Source organism: Sphaeramia orbicularis, chromosome 21 (assembly GCF_902148855.1).
Source record: "Sphaeramia orbicularis chromosome 21, fSphaOr1.1, whole genome shotgun sequence".
Classification (NCBI taxonomy): Eukaryota; Metazoa; Chordata; class Actinopteri; order Kurtiformes; family Apogonidae; genus Sphaeramia; species Sphaeramia orbicularis.
Window position 1 is genome coordinate 23,918,581 of NC_043977.1, and position 20,013 is coordinate 23,938,593.

The 20,013-nt window shown below is 37.8% G+C and overlaps 1 protein-coding gene across 1 annotated transcript in view; it reads right to left on the reverse strand.

Moving 5' to 3' along the window:
• LOC115411829 (FERM, ARHGEF and pleckstrin domain-containing protein 1-like) overlaps nt 1-20,013 on the reverse strand; it is a 79,618-nt gene that overhangs the window by 7,296 nt on the left and 52,309 nt on the right. The window contains exons 8-20 of the mRNA XM_030124036.1: nt 19,560-19,707; nt 19,333-19,428; nt 18,092-18,255; nt 17,896-17,964; nt 17,715-17,808; nt 15,790-16,006; nt 8,915-9,093; nt 8,529-8,618; nt 5,925-6,058; nt 4,214-4,295; nt 3,890-4,127; nt 2,404-2,534; nt 2,219-2,287 (exon numbers count right to left, since the gene is read on the reverse strand). Coding sequence (XP_029979896.1) covers nt 2,219-2,287; nt 2,404-2,534; nt 3,890-4,127; nt 4,214-4,295; nt 5,925-6,058; nt 8,529-8,618; nt 8,915-9,093; nt 15,790-16,006; nt 17,715-17,808; nt 17,896-17,964; nt 18,092-18,255; nt 19,333-19,428; nt 19,560-19,707 — 1,711 coding nt within the window. The remainder of the gene's footprint in view (nt 1-2,218; nt 2,288-2,403; nt 2,535-3,889; nt 4,128-4,213; nt 4,296-5,924; nt 6,059-8,528; nt 8,619-8,914; nt 9,094-15,789; nt 16,007-17,714; nt 17,809-17,895; nt 17,965-18,091; nt 18,256-19,332; nt 19,429-19,559; nt 19,708-20,013) is intronic.

Consider the following 20,013-nt stretch of genomic DNA (forward strand, 5'->3'; position numbering starts at 1 on the left):
CTGTTCTAAATTATCCTAAAGTATACAGACTACACAGACTATACAGATACACTAGAGCAGTGTTTTTCAACCTTGGGGTCGGGACCCCACGTGGGGTCACCTGGAATTCAAATGGGGTCACCTGAAATTTCTAGTAATTGATAAAAAAAAACTAAAAACTTACAAATAAAAAATATATGGTGAGTTGAGAGAGACAATCACAATACATAAAAGACAAACTGTGAAGCTGAAACTGAAGCACTGTGGTACTGTTTATCTGTCAAATGTTCATTGTGACCAGTTTCAGATGCTGCAGCTCTTTCATAATTCATAGTTTGAGTTATTGTTTGTTCAGGATTAATTGTCAGCCTTGTAAATACAAGCTGGACTGACTGTACATATCCTGACCAAGGAAAATAAAATTCTCACTTTGTGCAGTAATCTACACCTGGCTTTTCTGCCTCTGTCTATAATAATATTATATAGACTAAATGTCATTTAAAATTAACGTTTATTTGCAACATAGTATAGTAAACTAGTACATGATCAAAAATAAATTGATTTTAGCAAAAAAAGAAAAAAAAAACGTCTCCGTTTTTAATGTCTGGGGTTGCCAGAAATTTGTGATGTTAAAATGGGGTCACGAGCCAAAAAAGGTTGGGAACCACTGCACTAGAGGTACATGCATGTCTGATATCACATGCTACATGGCAACATTTAGTCATAACCAGTGTTAATACATTAATAGAAAACTAATGAAATAATGACAAAAAAAAGAGTAAAACATTTTCATCAACTGAAACAATAATGAATACAAAGCTAATATAAATAAAAATCATTGAAAAGTCTTCCATCTTTGTCTTTCTCTGTTTATTTCATACATAAGCCTAGCCAAAAAACAAGTTACACACACAGAATAGCATTGCACTGTCTTTGGACTAACTTTGATTACGGGATGCATTTACTGTGGCATCATTTATGTCATGCAATGCTGAAGCAATTTAAGCGGAAATGTCACAGCATTTATTTTCCTTTATGAGTTGCATTCATTTTTTGCATTGAGCTTGTATTGATGATGAAGAGTCAGACCACTGTTTAAAGTCTGCTCAAGCACATCCCATAGATTCTCAAGGTTCAGGTCTGGAATCTGTGGTGACCAATACACAGCCTCTGAACCACTCTTTAATACTTTGAGCCTGTTATTATGGGATATGTGTGCGACATCAGGGAAGAAAAGTCCACTGGTGTTCAGATCTGGTCATTCAGTATATTCAGGTAGAACGACTTCATTTTATACGCTGAACCTAGACCTGACAAACTGAAGGCTTTCCCCCACAGGCTTGTATTGTAGACACTAGGCATGATGGGTAATCACTTCATCTGCCTCTCTTCTCTCCCTGACACGCTCATCACTGTGGACTCATCAGACCACATGACCTTTTTCATTGAAACAGTCCAATCTTTGTACTCTCTATCAAAGTGATGGTTGTTTAAGTAATTGGAAGCTACTGCATCAGTTAAAGGGTTAAAAAAAACTTGTTGCAGCTGAAACATATTAATCAGTGCAGTAATTATCCAAAGGAAGGATCTGAACTATTTGCTTTATTAAATCCAGGTGGTGACCTTTTTTTTGGCCAGGCTGTGTATTATAGTGGATACAATAAATATCTTTCTTTTCTTTTGTTCACCTGATGACAACCATGTTACCTGTTTGCGTTAAGGATCACTATAAATAATAGACAATACCTCCATTTGGTGAACACCCCATATTACAGAAAAGACTAAAACTGGCACAGAATTCATAAACAATAAAACAGAAACCAAGACTTTTCTAAACTGACTCTAAAACTAATAAAAATAACACAAATCAGAAACATAAACGTTGAAATGAAATCACTAAATTAACAAAACATATAAAAACCATTAAAACCTTGGATATATTTACTACAAAACTATAAATTAAATATTACCAAATACCCTTACTCCTTAGCTCCTCTATAGACGTAGCATTTTTTACAGCTTCCACAAAAACATGTGGAACGCACTCGCATATCAAAAGCCTTTGAGGCAACATGTGTTATTTTTCCCTAAAAGAGCATTTGTAGTTCCAATAGATCTGCCAACACCATCTGACTAATGTATAGCTGCAAGGATAAAAGCATGAATTTTTTTCCACTGACATCACTCTACTAAATAATTAGATTAGTGATATGGCCTAAACTCAGAAAGCCAGTGTTACCAGGAAAAACATTCGTTGCTGAAGTCCTTTTCCAGATAGTTTGCTGAGGCAGCCTAACCTGATGAACTCCTGAGGAGGAAAAAAAAAAAATTGAAATAAACAGTGTAAGTACATCAAAAAATGCATTAGAAAGTAAAGAATGTAGACGTGACATGGAATTTTAATATCATGAGCTTTGAACCTACCCGACCAGGAACAACAAGATTGTCGACGCCAATTAAATCCTTCTTCAGTTCTAAAAGTTTCTGGAAATTCTCCATCTTGATTATGCTTCCCTGGAGCTGGTCCACTACTTCAGATACGTCTGCCAGAGCAGCTATGGAGCAAATTAAATCAGCAGGTCTTAGTTTATTGTGCTGACCAGAAGACCATTATCCGCTAGTGGAATATAGTACAACAGTATGAGTTTAAGATGCATGCACTTTACTGGAGTATTTCTATTTGGTTGCCCTTTATACCACATCTCCACCACATCTCAGATGTAAATATTGTTCCTTTTTGCTGATAACATATATTTAACAGATTACAGTTTTATGAAAATTATGGACTATAACACTAAATATGTACATTTTAACTTTATTATATTCTCCTGTTTACTGTACAGTGTCCTTGAGTGCCAAGAAAGGTGCCTATAAATAAAATGTATTATTATTATTATTATTATTGTTATTATTATTATTATTATTATTATTATTATTTACCTGTATGAGTTGACAACAATTCTTAACCCTTTCATGCATATCACTATTCTACAGCTGTTCTGTTGTATATTCATGGGTTTTGCTGTTTTAGTTGCATATCAGCGTCAGTGTCAGTAGACGCTAATGTACCATCCCATACACTGCAATTCATAACATTACTGTAACTTTGCTGTTCTTGATAAACCTGATCTGCAGTAATATGTTTTAGTGTAAATCAATTGCAAATTGTTCTTAGACTGTAATTAACAGTTTTCTTAATCAAACAGGGTTTTTTTTGGCATATTATCTCCACAAAGTGAGCAATAACTAGTATTAGAGTATGTTAAAATGTGGGAAAAGATCTGATTAGCTGCATTAAAAATGTTTTTATTTCATAGCTTTCTCACAGTTTATCACTTTCTGATATTAGGTTTTAAATACATGTTTCTTTGCTTCAAAAATTTAAATGCATGGTGTCCAGCTGAGTGGACATTTTTGTAAGTCCATGAAAAATAGGTTCATAAATATTTTTCAATCACATTGTTTTTTTTCATGCCTAAAGAGGAATAAAACACTTGACTATGGTTCTCATAATTCATGCATGAAAGGGTTAATAAACTAAATAAAGTCATCCAGAAAATATATTGTCACAAAGCTGAAAATAAAGCTGATTTTTTAGAGAAACATGGATGTCAAAGGACAATATTATAGAATATGAGTAGACAACAGTAAATAAAGTGGTTAAAATAAGCACCTACAGCAGCAAAATGTATCAAACACATGAATATAATAGTAACATGAATCCAAACTGTCATACATAATAATAATAATCACTGAACAATGACTTTATTTACACACTTTAAGTCCATTTTGCTGTTAACATGTACATACTTTGAAAACAGAGCTTTAACTTGTGGTGGAGTATATTCACAGGTACTTCTTCCACCCCTCTAAATGTGCTTTTCTGTGAACAACACTGTGAGTGTAGTACCTCTGGAGTCTCTGAAGTCCACATGAGTAGCTGGGTAGTGTTTACACAGCCGCTCCAGGATCTGCTTGTAGTGAATGAGTCGATGCAAGGGCCTTAGAATGAAGACATTGAAGGGGATGTAGCAGACCTTCTGGAGCTCAAAGTCCCTGCAGAGACCCTCCAACCTACGTGACAACCTGCACGCCTTCTCCAGCTCCACTAGAACCTCAGACTGTTTATGCAGGTTTGTTGTCAGAGGCTGTAGACAGAGTTAAACAGGACAGACGTAAATATCAGTGTATTGTTGTAATTTCAAATATCCAAGAGTCGAAGAGTGGCGCTCACCTTTAAGTCTTGAAGGTTCTTCAACATGACATCTCCAATGCGCTGGTAGTCTCCTTTAATATGAGCATTAGAACGTCCTTCCCTGCATCAGATAAACATAGATTGCTTTTATCTCTGACATGTTCGAAGAATTTGCAGAATTAATTGACTACACCAAACAAAAAGATAATAATAATGTAATCATGTGTACAAATTTGTGTCTGTTGTTTACGGTTATCCATAATTCTGCTGCTCCTCCCTTGAAAAGGTTTATTTCTTTGAGTTCTGGAAAAACATCTCGAACTACTCGATCAACAGCACGCGGCGAGTGCAGGATTCCAAGACACAAAACAGCATTTGCAAATTCAGCATTCTCATGTGTGGCCATGCGACAATGGAACACATTACCAACAGAACTACAAACAATTACAAACTATCACACATTCTCCTGCATGGTGAAAAAACAGCTACTGTCAAACCAAACCTGTAGACATAATGTAATGTGATGTAAACCTGTTTACAGTGTGTGTGACAGACTGCAGTGGGACATAAGAGTGAATGGTTGGATGTGAATGAATATTTTACATAGATGGAGTTATAAATATGCATTTTTTTTACTGTTCTTTAATGTTTTAGTTTTTATTAATGTCTGTTTTTTTAATGATATACAGATGGAGTTATAAAAATGCATTTTTTATTTTTTATTTTTATTGTTTTTTAATGTTTTAGTTTTAATTAATGTCTTTTTTTTTTAATGACAACATCAGCCTGCCCTGGAACTACAGGTGGAAATTAGCACTAGTGCTAGAACCTGGCACACTACATCTCTCCTTTTAAGGTTAATGTATGTTTGTGCATTGTCCCTGTCTAAATAAATAAATAAAATAGAAAAAAAAAAAAAAAGAAAAGAAAAAACCCTCACTGATTATTCCGAGAAGCTTCAACTTATACAACAAAAATTTGGTTAGAGAGGGCACTTGTACATCCACCAGCAGGGGTCTCCCTCGAGCCTGACTTTCCTCTTACAGTCATCATGAGTAGCTAGCTGCCATTACTGGGTGTTCATTCAGAATATTTCCTTATGTTACTTGATTTAACAGTAGCTCAACAGACCCTTGGGACTCTGCAAAACACTATGACAAACAGCTTTCCCAGCACTGTCACAGCAACAAAGGTTGATGATATTTGAATATGCAAAGGAGAAAAAAAGACACATGTAATGCTGAGTGATTTGCATATACATTTAAATGTGGTTCTTATCAGCAGAGTTGACGGTAATATCACTTTCAGCTTTAATTAGGAGTTCTAACAAAGACTAGCTGACACAGGCTTTGAAATAGAAAATACTATACGGCTGCAGTTAGCGGCCATAAATTCCGTCAGCCTGACAGTCTTTATGCATCGCTGTCTGCATGTCTGACTCAGTGTGTGATACACAGTGTGTGTGCGTTAGATAAAGTATAACATCATTAAGAAGATCAGACAGCAGAAACCCACAGGCAAGAAAAGGCTAGCTTTGGTGCAGCATGACTGTTGCCATGGAGACAGTAGCTCCTCAGGTCACCTAAAGGGACTGGGTTGCCCTCTCGGACTAAATGCCAATAAAACTCATTAAAAAGAGAGCAGAAGTTGTGATAAACCAGCCCAAAATCTAACCGGGGTATCACAGTGTGTGTTAAAGGACGAGGGCAGGGAAGGGGGTGTGGGGGGAAGGGGGTGGGGGGTGACTTACCACAGAGCGAGCCTCTGTTCCACCTCCCTGAGAAAACCTGTGTGGAACTTGTGTAGAGGCTCAAAAGTGGAGAAGATGGTGGTTTTCAGAGAGTCTGGTGTCGCCTCGTCCTGTCCTACAGCACTCTGAAAAGACTGTTGAAAATAAACACACATGCATCAGCTTTAGATGTTGGGAAATGTGTGGGGTTTTTATGGTGTTTCTACAGATGATAATAAATACAAATAGCCCCAAAATCTTCAGAAGTTGAAATCACAGTGGAAAAAACACGGCACACATTCCTTCTGCAGTTCTCTTTTCTCAATCCAGCTGAAAAGACTAAATATAAATAGAGATGAGCTGATACTGTTTCATGCTTTTATGGAAAAGTGGAGCCACTGAGCAGTAGAATCATGTCCAGGTCACGTCTGATGGAATCAGATCAGTGATCGGTAAATACAGCTGTAAATCACAGTCAACCTCCTAACTGTCTGAAAACACCAGGATTAGTCAGAAACCTGCATCATCAGGTGGATTTTCTACAACATAAAAACAGAGAGAAGCAGTAGAAGCAGGAGTCTTGTGTCTTCTCTGACCTCTATATTACAATACGTAGCCCTGTGATTCTATACAATCATTAAACACTGCATTTTAGTAAAGTTAGACACTGGAGATGAAGTCCTTTAGTTTAGTGTAAAAGGTGTAGTTCTGAAGTTGGAAAACATGATGACAATTATAAAAATATATACAGTACTATAGACTATTTTTACATTGTTAAAGGCTATTTAATTGGTTCAGACCTGACAACAGTAACCATGTAATACAGGTTTTACTGTGACAGTGTGGAAAAAAGACAATTCATATATTTAGTATTTTTTTGTTATCTCGTAGGACACATCCAGTCCTAATTGTGCAGTCTAGGTCTTGTTAAAAAGACACATACTAGTCCATTTACAATCATAGGAATGACATACAGTCGTGAAAAAAAACAATTAGACCATCAAAAACAACGGTTATGCAATCAAGTACTAACTCCTGTGTGTATCATGTGACTAAAACGGACAGAAATGAAAAAAGGAATGCCTAAAAGCACTGTTTTTGGCAGTATAATGCCACTTGCGCTACTTTATCATTATTATAATTGCTATTTTTTGTCATTTTAGCCACTTTAACAAACTTGTTTATATTGTTTATATTTCATCTCTATTTTTCTATTATGTTGATGCAAACTGTCTTGCGCTGCTGAACACGTCTGAACTTCCCCCTTGGGGGATCAATAAAGTATATGTTATGTTATGTTATGTTATGTTATGTTATGTTATGTTATGTTATGTTATGTTATGTTATGTTATGTTATGTTATGTTATGTTATGTTATGTTATGTTATGTGACCTTACCTTATCTTATCTTACTTTATCTTATCTTTTCATAGCTATTGATGTAAGAACTAAAGTGATTTTGGTTATTATCAAGAAAACATAGAAAATGTCTAGATATCAGCTCTTAAATTAAACTCTTATGAGCTATTTTTGTTCTTATCATTATATTTGTCCAAACAAATGTACCTTTAGTTGTACCAGGCATTAAAACGAACAAGAAACTGAAGAAAACAAGGGTGGTCTAATAATTTTTTCCACACCTTAACATAAAACAGGCTTTCTCTGGATGTTTTAAAGCTATCAGTGCCTTTTTAATCTTAAACAACTGCTCTGTTGCTTCTCGCCCTCTAAGTGTCCAACAATGAAGCAAAGAATCAACAGTCAATCATTTTTAATTGTCCTGCTGAAACCAGCCATTGCATGTTGCGTGTTCGAACAGATTTATTTAGCTGACGCGATGGGAAAGGGAAGTGAGTTTCAGGAAAACTAAGTGTTTCTAGGAGGGCTTGAGAAGAAGACCAGGGGGCACCAGCTGTTGTTTAGATGACTTCACCCTTTAGAGCAGCACCAGTCTGTATGTGGGAAGAGAGGGAGTTGGAGACGGAGCACACAGAGCTGGGCTGAAAAAAGAACAAGGACACGAGCCAGCCCAAATATTTATGAGTTGTGTGAGAGGCTGCTCTGCAAATTATAAGACAAGAAAAGCCATAGTCTTAAGAATATTGATGACAAAGAGTGACATATTCCCTCTAGTATGAACAATCAGACAGGAGTAGAGATTCTGCAGTCGTGTACAAACATCGCTTACTGTTGAAGGAGCAGTACAGCACATTTAATATCCTGTTTTCTGCTGCATTTCCTTTGAGATTTTATCAAATGAAATGGTGCCAATATGCTTATGCCCTGCCAGTGAAATCTGAAGGAACAGGCAAGGAATAGGGAATCACATGTAGAGGGGAAGAAGCAGCTAAATCCATCTATCTCTTTAAACACAAATACAGTTTAGTATTCACAGCCTTGAGTGAGACAGATAAATGCATTTCAGAAAACCGAGTGTGGTGAATGAATAAAAAATGAAATCGCATCTGCCAAAATATCCCTGTGTCACTGCCTGACTCTGTGTTTTGGCGGGCGCTCTGTAATGGAGCAGCTAACTGGAATAATCAATGTTTTCTCCCCAGAGGACAGAACGGGAGAAAACAAACAATGGAGCAGTGGGTTGGCGAAGCGACGTGGCCTGTCTTACCACAGTTATCACCTCCAGGTCCTTCACATATGTCCTTTCTGTGGTCAGCAGCTCCTTGGCAATGAAGTAGGCCCGATCTGTTGGAAACCTCTGCAAACACAGAACCAGAGGAAAGGAAGTGAGCAAGTGCACCTCAGGTCTCCAGTGAATCCACCTAGAGTTTGGTGCTTTGCTGGTTGTATTCCCTGTCTAGCCTATTTCTTCTAGTACAGTTGGTAGAAAATACTCAGCTTCAGTCCCACTGGAGAATGAATCGGGACAGAGCTATTCTGAGTATCTGTCAGTAGTTCTGGAACACAGCTTTAGAAAAAAAAAAAAAAATCCCAGAAAACTATTACACCAAAACACTTTATTACTTTATTTACTGTAGCCATTGAAACACCAACCTTCCTCCGGACATCGTCTTCATCGTCGGTGCGAATGCTGCAGGCGTCGTTGAGCAGCGGGCTGGTGAGGGGGGAAGGCTGGCGTCCATCAGGGCTGTGACTGCACAGCTCCAGTGACTTCTGACCGTTGACCATACCATGGGAAAGTCCGGACAGGTGAGGACTGTTGGGGACCACACCTACAGAGGGTCATTCAGCAACGGCAGCGAGAGGAAAAGAATGTTAGCAACTTTGCAATTTTTCAGCAAAAGTTTCATTCCAAATGCCATAACACCACTGAACAATTAAAGAGACTGTAATGTGTTAGTGAGATACGTGTGGTGGTGGGTATATGGTTGTGGAATTGTTGTTTTTACTGTTTTTGGTGAATACATGGTTGTGGAATTGCTGTTTTTGGGTTTGTGTTATGTTATATGTTTGTGGATGATATGCTGTATTATCTATCTATCTATCTATCTATCTATCTATCTATCTATCTATCTATCTATCTATCTATCTATCTATCTATCTATCTATCTATCTATCTATCTATCTATCTATCTATCTATCTATCTATCTATCTATCTATCTATCTATCTATCTATCTATCTATCCATCCATCCATCCATCCATCCATCCATCCATCCATCCATCCATCCATCCATCCATCTACACTACAAACAAAAAGTTGAGGATATTTTTAATTTTTGGGCTATTTTTTTCAGTTGGGATTCTTGCACAGCGTTTTTTACTTTTTTGAGTGTGAATTGAAACACATTTTTTTAAATGACCAGACATAGTTTTATGTACAAATGGCAAAAATGACAAAAAATGAAAAAAAAAAAAAAAATCCTTAACTTCTTTTTTGCTATCTATCTATCTATCTATCTATCTATCTATCTATCTATCTATCTATCTATCTATCTATCTATCTATCTATCTATCTATCTATCTATCTATCTATCCATCCATCCATCCATCCATCCATCCATCCATCCATCCATCCATCCATCCATCCATCCATCCACACTACAAACAAAAAGTTGAGGATATTTTTAATTTTTGGGCTATTTTTTTCAGTTGGGATTCTTGCACAGCGTTTTTTATTTTTTTGAGTGTGAATTGAATTGAAACACATTTTTTATGACCATTTTTTTAATGACCAATCCATCCACCCATCCATCTCTATAACAAACCTGAAAAAAAAAAAATACTATCACTATTCACAAAAATCCGATGGGGCCAAATTTAAGGAGAAGTCAATTAAATGAGTGACAAAACCATTTCAAACACAGTAGTTTTGATAGTGATTGAGTGGGCAGCACTGCAAAAAAAAAAACAAGTTTAAGTATTTGCAAACAGTGCTTGACCTCTGATCGGAGTCCTTCATAGCCACACAGGGTGAAATGAAATGAAATCTAACAGGGGGATCTCCCAGCAGAGTCAAACTCATCCATGACTCACTCCACCATCCAGACAGCTCTGGCTGCCTTCATGCTACATCTAGTTTTCCATCAGTGAACAGGCTGAGACACACACTGCAGGGTGATAGGAGGGATAGGCTTACATTATGTCACCTACACTGATGAGGCTCACTGAGTTTACTTACTATGCTTTAGTTGCACCACTCTCTGCTGTCCTCTGGTGTGTCAGCACAAACACAACAGCGGTTACATGCAAACAGCCCAGTAAAACTCATGGTTGCAATTAACTCAACACACCAGAAAAACTCTGGGAAAGATGTTGTCTACGAACTACAGAGGGAGGGAGTGGAAACCACAAAGACAGACAAATACATACTACAAGATTGCAACAAATCAGTCGGGGAAAAAAACAACAAACTACAAAGCTACAGGGAGGATGTGGAGAGGAAATGACTATTACCTACACTGATCTCAGAAATAAGATTCAGAAATCTCACTTTAGAAAGGTCATCTTTATTGACTCTAATGTAACTTGAATACATTTTTAAATAAATATAAATCTTGAGAAAAGCAGCATAAATAGTTCCAAACCCTGTGGACCTCTAGGGAAACTATCAACAGACCACATAAGGGGGAAGGGCAGAAGTATAATGTTTCTCCCACAAGGAAATATATTAATGTTATCAATGTTAAGCTTAATGGTAAGAGTCAATTCATCATGACAAAGTAGACATTACTTAGTCCTTAAATGGAAATCGGATTTACATTCATTTTACTTGCTGAGACAGAAAACACCCATATTTATTACTTGTTTTTAAATTAGTCACTAACAGTGCAACATTTAAATCTACCATCTGTTACACAAATAAAGGGTTTACAGTGACACGAATGACACTAGCAGTATATAACAATACATACAGTACGTGCATAGAAGAGTCAGGGCAGAGCAGTGGGATACAGTATTCATCCCACTGCTGTCCTGGTTAAGTGCAACATGTGTTGGAAAAACAGCCAGAAGGACACCAAAGGCACACAAGTCTGATCTACAAACCTGAGATTTGACCAAATACTGTACATCATTTATGTTTGATACATTATAGTCAATTTAAAATGCTGTTACTCAAAATCACAGGTGTCAAACATATGGCCCGGGGGCCAAATCCAGCCCGCCAAAGGGTCCAATCCGGCCTGCGGGATGAATTTGTAAAATACAATAATTACACTCAAGATATTAACAGTCAATACTTTTATTTTAGGGCCCATATAAAGCCCTACTTTAGTCTCAAGTGGGTCAGATTAGGAAATTACTACCATAAAAACATACAAATAATGACAAATCCAAATTTTTCCTCTGTTTTAGTGTAAAAAAATGAAATTACATGAAAATGTGTAAATTTACAAACTAGCCTTTCACAAAAAATATGAAAACTAGAGATGTCCTAAGAGAAGTAAGTGCAATTTTGCTAATATTCTGCCAGTTACGAAAATATTTTGTGTATTTACAGTATTTGTGTAAGTGCAAGTTAGGGCATCAAACTCAAAAATAATATCATAATAAACTATAAATAATGCAAACACCAATATTTTCTCTTTGATTTAGTGCAAAAAACATTAAATTATGAAAATTTTTACATTAACAAACTATCCTTTAAAATGAATAACCTGAACAAATATGAACAACCTGAAATGTCTGAAAACATTAAGTGCAATTTTAACAATATTCTGCCTTTTACTAAGTGTTTTGTGTCTTTGTAGATCTAATCTGTAATGCATATGTATAAATGATAAGTCGAGGCATAATATTGATAACATTTTACTTATATTTCTTAACAAATTCCATTTTTTTTCAGGTTATTCACATCCTTTTTGTTTGGATAGTCTGTAAATGTAAATATTGGCATAATTGAATGTTATTTTTTTGCACTAAAACAATTTAGAGTTGTCATTATTTATTGGTTCTCATGCTATTATTTTACTGGTTCGGCCCACTTCAGATCAAATTGGGCTGAATGTGGCCCCCGGAAGAAAATGAGTTTGACACCCCTGGACTAAATCTTCGCAATAAATGTGGTCTTTTTACATCCCAGGTCTGTAGAAGAGCTTTGTGCACTAGAGTGGGTCTCCTTTACTCTGCACTGATCCAGTAACTTTAAGTAACACAAATAATGCATCATTTCTTAGATTCAGCGTTCAAGTGATGCAGCTTTTAAAATGAAGTAAAAACAATAAAATAAATCACATTTCGGAGAGGGATTGTTAAAATAAAAGTTTCATGAAGAATAGTTATTGACCCAAGTGTTTAAACCACAAAATCTCACCACAGATACACTTCTCTGTGTCTGTGCTAAAAATGTCTTAGAGCAACGCAAAAGTACTCGACAGTGATGGATGAGCCAAGAGACTTGGTGCTTCACGGTGTTGCCCTTAAACTGCCTTTCACACCTACAGCACACAGACTCACACACATTCACACACATAAGAAAACCTGCCGCTCTTTTCCTTTCTATTCCCAAACTCCTGTCATCCTTAACCCAATCTTCTATCTGCTCTGGAATAATTAACCATAAGCTGGATCACTGCAGGAAAGGAAACCCAAATATTGGTGATGCTGTTTTTTCCCACCACACACAGTGAGTGACAGAAAAGGTTTACATGCTGAAGAAAACAGACAAGATTTGACAGTTTCATGCTGACAGATGACTGTTTACATCAGACAAATAAAAGGAAAAAACAGAAATGTGATACAAAAATCATCACATTATTAATTAAATACAACAAGCAAATGTGACAAAAACATAAACATGTGAACAGAAGTGCAAAAGGAAACTGAGAAGGAGACTAAGAATGAAAGTGCAATGGCATTGTGGTAAAGAGAAACTCTTAAAGTCTGGATAATAGTGAATTTTGAGGACAACACGGCTTTGTGAGTAAGAAACTCAAGCAGGCGTCAAGTGCAGAGGGAGAAAAAGTCAAAAACTGTTACTGAGTGGCTCAACTACTGCTACAAAAGATATTCAGCATCACCTCAGTCTGACCTGGCTGCTGCTGAACTGAAACACCACTTAGAAAAATCTCACAAATGTACTGCAAAGCTGTCGATTTCCATTTTCTGCGTCTGTGTCTGCATCTATAATTAAATTCTGTATTTACATGGCATATATTAAGGATAATCTGAGTAAAAGGGCTGATGTTTCTGTAAACATGAACCATACTAGATAAGGTTTGTCCATTAATTGTCTTAACAGTGCAGGATTTGGTAGTGTAAAATATATAGAATGACATGTATTTCATTTAAATCATAAGGCATCAGAGACAGAAACTGCACATTAAACCAGTCATTTGAAACAATGTGCAGACGTTGTGCATGTCTAGTAAACCCAAATTATGTAAAATGTGCTACTAGAAAGATAAATTGTCTTTGAACAGTCCTCAAGTATAAAATTCTCTGCAGTTTGTCTTTTTTTCCAGTGATAAATCCGACCATGGCACTTGCATATTTCCGTGTGGACACGTTAATACAATTAGGCTGAAAGATAAAGCCCCGTCATGTAACAAACAACAAAACCCTGAGCAGATTCCCTCCTTAATGCAACGAATCCTCCTCCTACTGAAAGAAAGACTTAAGCTGGTCTCAGAAATTCTTTTCTTCAAAGTAGTACCGTGGTTAAGACTACTATGAACATGTAGTGAGAAGATGTGACAGAAATAATCTCACCCAAGCAACACAGCTTCCATTTCACCCACTAAATATTCTAATGGTGACAGTGGTTATGTTTCCATGTAAGTGTCTGTTAAGCAATGTTCAAAGCAAACTTCTGAAATAAAAGAAAATACAAAGTGCATAAGCAGGTTTGGAGTAAGTAGATTAGACTGTGGGTTTCAGTATGAGGGTGGAAGTAAAAGTGAGATTAACAGAGAAGAAGAAGGAGAAGAAGAACAAAAACAACAAGAACAGAAGAAGGTGTTGCTGTTTTCTATCTTAAATGGCTGTGATGTATTTTTCATGGATGAGACCAATTTAGTACCTTGACCTTTGCTGCTACTGACCATGTTTTCACGCTTTATGGGAATATCCGAGAAGATAATGGAGGAAATGGTTGATCAGTCATGTGAGTTCAATCTGTGCTACATAAAAATACAGTTATTGTTTACCCAAAAAGGTAAAAACATTGAAATCTGGACAGAATATAAAAACTATTTTGCATAAAGAGATTTTTTTTTCTTCATTTTTTTGTAATAGAGCCAATTAAAGTAAATTAGTAGTAAGTAATTATTAATAGTAATTAGTAATATATTTAGAAGAAGAGTATTTTGTGTGATAAATTTAAGAGAAAACACAAGATCTTGTAAAATCTCATTATTGTGTTATTTTTAAGTTTTTTTTCATAAATTTATGAATTTAATGCAAAGTAGATGTTTTCCCTCTAAATATTCTGAGTTCTACTCTTACAAATTTGGCCCTAATAGATTGTCGTACTAAAATGTGAATACGATACATGAATGGAAACGCAGTGTGGAGCCATGTGGATTAACAGCTGTATATCTGTCCTCCCTCCTCATCACTAAAGGCCTGTGATTCTTCCTCATCGGCGTCCTCATCCAACTGGAGGCTGCCGAAGGAAAACTTATTTCTAGGTATTGGGGAGGAGGGCTTGTCCTCCATTGGGTTACCAAACATCGTCGGGCTGCTCGAGTTCCCTCTGGCGGCCTCCACCTCAGACTCGCTGGACTCTGAACCGCTGGTGGTGGAGCCGTCGGTCATGTGAACTGCTCCAATATTCGACACCCCTGTCTGGCCTAATCGCCTCTGTCTGGGCCCGGCCCGTACCCTGCCGGGCGCAGAGAGGCCATTGGCCATCATACGGCGCTCAAGAGCCGCCATTCGCTCCGCTCGGGAGAGTGTGGGACGAGACTCTTGCCTAGGTGAGGATGTTCCCTGATTTGGGTCTGGGTCACAGTGGTTGTGTACTCTGTGGAGCTTCTCTAAGCGAGAAGAGCAGTTTGGGACAGGGGAACACCTACCCTCATCACAGTGAGGAGGAGCAGGACTGTAGCCATTCTGCTCATTAGTCTGGCTACGGCTGTCCATGACCGGAATGGCACTGACCGTCCTCGAACCCACCATCATTGGCATTGTGATAGGGCTGTTGCTATGCGTCTCTCTGCTGCGTTCACAGACCCCCACTATGCTGTTAAGGGGTATCTGGTCCACTCTTTGGTAAGACTCATAGCTCATGTTTAGTCTAGATGGAGATGGGGACTCCCTGTGCCGCATCCTACCGAGACAGGGCTCCTGCTGGGCTTCATTTACACTCCCTGATCCAGACCGACGGTGGAGGAAGACTTGTTCCCTATAGCTATGATTTGACCTAATAGCTAAATCCCTACCCATGTTATATTCACTTTCAACATTAGCGCAGTCATTATATGAGATGGAAGAACTACTGCCTTTAGCAGCCCGAGATGCTGGACCTGTACTTGGAGGTTCTGGGTGAGTCTGTCGTGGTGAGCATCTTGTCTCCTCAATCCTGGATCCTGGTCCGGGTCTGTCCTCGTGGCCGTTCCTCTGGTGGTATGGGCTCGCTCTGGTTGTTCGTGAGGCTGAGGGGTCTTCAGCGCTCACCAGCACCGACTCCTTCCAATGACACCGAGGAGAAGAGTCTCTAACTCTATCCCCGGGAGCACCACTCTAAAACAAAGAGAAAGAGACAGATAAGGCTGCAGTGCTTGATCATATTTTAGCATCACTGGCCAAAAATTCCCTAATTTCCTTTCAGTGGATTGTAATTCCAGTGATCGGAGAGGACACGAGACCTCTGTATCTACAACTTGCTAATGTTTTCAGTCTGAAAACACAAGCAATCTACTCTATCTATCTACTCTACATCTGCTCTATGACATCCTGATTTTGTGTAAACATGCACTTTCACACAGAAGCTTAGAAAAATGGCATCATATTCCCATAACAGCAATGAAATAATGTTAGCTTTACCTGGAACCCAGTAATGTCCTTTATTAACACACTAAAAACTCTCCCTGATAACTCTTGAACTCATGAGCTTTAAGATAGATTATGAAGGACGACATGTGTCGTTACGCAGCCCAACACAATCTTATTTATTCTCAAATCTGTCTTGTAGTCCAACTCCACTCTCTTTTTCTTTTTGTTTAATCATTTGTGCCTTACTAATATTATTGCTTTTGTTTATTTATTTATTTAATCTCAGATTGGGATGTGCTACCTGGGACTTTGTAGGGTGGGGGGTAGGATGGGCTGGGATGGGCTGGGATGGGAAAAGTATTGTTTTTTCTTGTATGACTGTCACTTTTTATTTATTTATTTATTTTTTACCTTGATTCCAATAAAAACAACATTAAGGAAAAAAATGAAATAATGTCAGCTTCAACTAGTCATTTGATTTGGACTGAGAGGAGAGAGCTACAGAGGGAAGTTTTTTGCTTCTTTCAGCTCCTACAGCTTTAAGGAAGAAAAAGCGTAATAATACTTTTTCTCTACGGCTGGTAATCACTAAAAGACCAATCATTCAATTGACTGTTTAATCATGATAAATCAATTGTTGTCTTAGGACTGTAGCTTGGAAATATTGACACTTAAATGCACAGAATTCATGTATAATCAACACAAAGGGAGTGTTTCTTGTGTTTTCCACTTTGGCAATAGATTTCCAATTAAACCATTACAGTTGACTGTCAGCTTGAAAGGCATAATTCTTCTCTGTATTAACAGTAATAACACAATAACCAAAGCCTATAAGTTAAAGTGTCATTCAGATGTTATTAAAAATGGATATCAGCTTGGAAGTCATTCATTTCCTTTGTGTTTTAATAAATTTCCAAGAAACAAGCAAAGATTTTTCTGGGTCTTTGTATTCAGACACTTATGGAGACAGACAGGTCTATTATTGTTATCGGAGGACCATCATCATTATTTATTTAGATGTAATTTTGCATTGACTTTGGAGGTGGCCTTACGTACATATCCTTTTTTTTTTATTTTTTATCACAGCAGAAAGGAGAGGAGGATATAGGGAGATGTAGAGTGTGTAATAACCTCACTACTTGATCAATAAGAGCTTTGCAGCTGAAAAGATGTTAAAAAAAAACAGTCAGAAGTCGGCTGTCACACAGCTATGTTAATTAATTAATGTTTCACATTCATTGCAAAGCTTTGACCACACTATAATTTAGTCAATATTAAGTTATTATATTCTAAATTGCTTATTAGTAGTAACTGAAAGGTGGTAATGCCGGATGAAAAAAAGACAAGAAAACTCCAGAGGGAACCATTCAGCTTCTTTGTGTAAAAAGAACAATATAATGATGATGATGAAATAAGGTGACACAGCCTGCAGAAGTGAAAAGCCTTAGACACTCACTTCTGTTGGCACTTCATGGTGGCGTGGAGAAGGCAACGGCGACAAGCGGCTGTTGTGTTGGACTCGACTGTTACGCTGGACCCGGCTGTGTTTCCTGGCAGACAGATGTTGAAGGTCAATGTTATAGACTCAAAACACTGTGAGTCTGACCAAACATGTCAAACCAGCCTGGAGCCTTTACCTTTCAAATGGGATCTTCTTAAACTCAGACTCCCTCACGTAATCAATCACCTGCTTCTGTGTGCGACCGCTGCAGAGACAAGTACAGGAGAGATAATAATGAGCTGTTCTGGCGTGGCTGTGGTAGACTGTTAAGTGATAGGTAGAACCTGCTGAGTGCCTGCAGAGAATGACTGTGTGATATAGAAGGTCTGTACCTAAATCTGAAGGAGGAGCCTCGTGAGAAGAGAACAGGCTTGGGTTTGGGCTTAGGCTCCTCAAAGAGGCGGAAGAAGGCATGATATTCGACACAGATCTTCCAGAAGACTTTACAACAGTCCCTGCTGGCCATCAGAAACTCCAACGTGTCCTGATATGAACTCTGGGAGATACATAAAGGCATACAGTGATTTTTAACAGCAACCACCAAAGCAATCTGGGTTTCATATATTCTCTTGAGACCCTACAATGCATTTTTGTCCTCTGTAGGGGACAAGAGTTTCACAGCTTTACAATAAATAAATAAATAAATGCTGTCCACTGCAAAGGATATAAAAAAAAGTATCTGAAAAAACTGATGCATTATGTTATTTCCAATCAAGACAATTATTTAATGTAAAAAGGCCAAAATTGATGTTGGGATTGGACCTGGAAAAAATTAGGTATACCGTCCATGGGTTGGAGGATAAATATGACAGAACCTGGTCACAGTTCATAACTCATATCAAGAGCATGTCTTTTGCCAGACTCCTTTTTTTTATGTAATTTATTTATTTTTCTTTCTTCCTCACTATTTTACTGCCATCCTAGTCTTCTCAATACCCACAGTCTGACTGCTGGGACTTTTTTTTTTCTTATGCCAGATGCCCAGAATGTTGGGGATATGACCAGAATGATCAACACAGATTAGTTTGCGTCTTTTACCTCCACCAAGGAGGTTATGTTTTTGTTGGCGTTTGTTTGTCTGTCTGTCTGTCTGTCTGTCTGTCTGTCTGTCTGTGTGCAAGATAACTTTAAAAGTTATGGACGGATTTGGATGAAAATTTCAGGAAATGTTGATACTGGCACAAGGAACAAATGATTAAATTTTGGTGGTGATCGGGGGTGGGGGGGTGTGGCCACTGATCTGCCTTGGCGGAGGTCTGTGCTCTCCAAGTGCTTCTATTTTTTTTTTTTTTTGTACTTGTGTATATTACTTATTTTTTTCTTTTGGTGTTCTATTTGCCCATTTGAAACATGTGTGTTTATATGGATGTATTTGTAGGGATGCCACCTGGATGGGGGGTGGGTGGGGGGAGTTCACAAATTGTGTAAGAAATGCCTTAATGATGTCAATGTTATGGAAAAATGATAAAGTTGTTTAAAAAAAAAAAAAAAAAAAAAAACAGAAAAAAGGCCAAAACTTTGACTTTCCTGGGTCTAAGGAGGATATTCCAACATCATCAGTAATATCACTTACATTTAGATCTGGCCTCAGTTTGATGAGAAACCGTTTCCTCTTGAAGCTTAGTTTACGCACTTTAGCCCAGTTGAAAGCGTTAATCTTAGTGTGACCCTGCAGTGATTAAGAAGAGCATTAAACGTTCAGCATGTCAGATCTGCTGCTAAGTCTCTCAGTCAAAACAATAATAAAAGACCTAACATGACGACATTGTGGAGTATTTGACCCTTGAACCAGAGACTGACCTGAAAGACCAGAACACCAGTGTGTGCTACAGCCAGGCTCAGCCTCGTGCCTTCACGGTCCTTGGCGGGGTGAAGGCGAATCCCGTACATCTCCAGCCTGCGAGCCACTTCGAGTAACTGATAGTCTGATTCTGCTGGTGTGTGACCTCTGGTGACACAAAACACACCAGAAACAAGTTAATCTATCAATAGATCGTGTAGTAAAAGCTTACGAGCTTTGAAAAAAGCTAGATTGGAGTAGGCAGGGTGATCTAAGACATGGCTAAATTGCAGTGCTAATTGTACTTACAGGTTTTAACACTAAACGAGCTACAGCATTCATTATCCTTTCAGCAAATTTAGCAAAATAAATTAAATCCTGGCTTATCGTGCTGCTCTGTGTCTCAGTAATTACGGTGAAAGACCATGTCTGAGTGGATCTAGTACTCTCATTTTGATCTGATACGACTCTTTT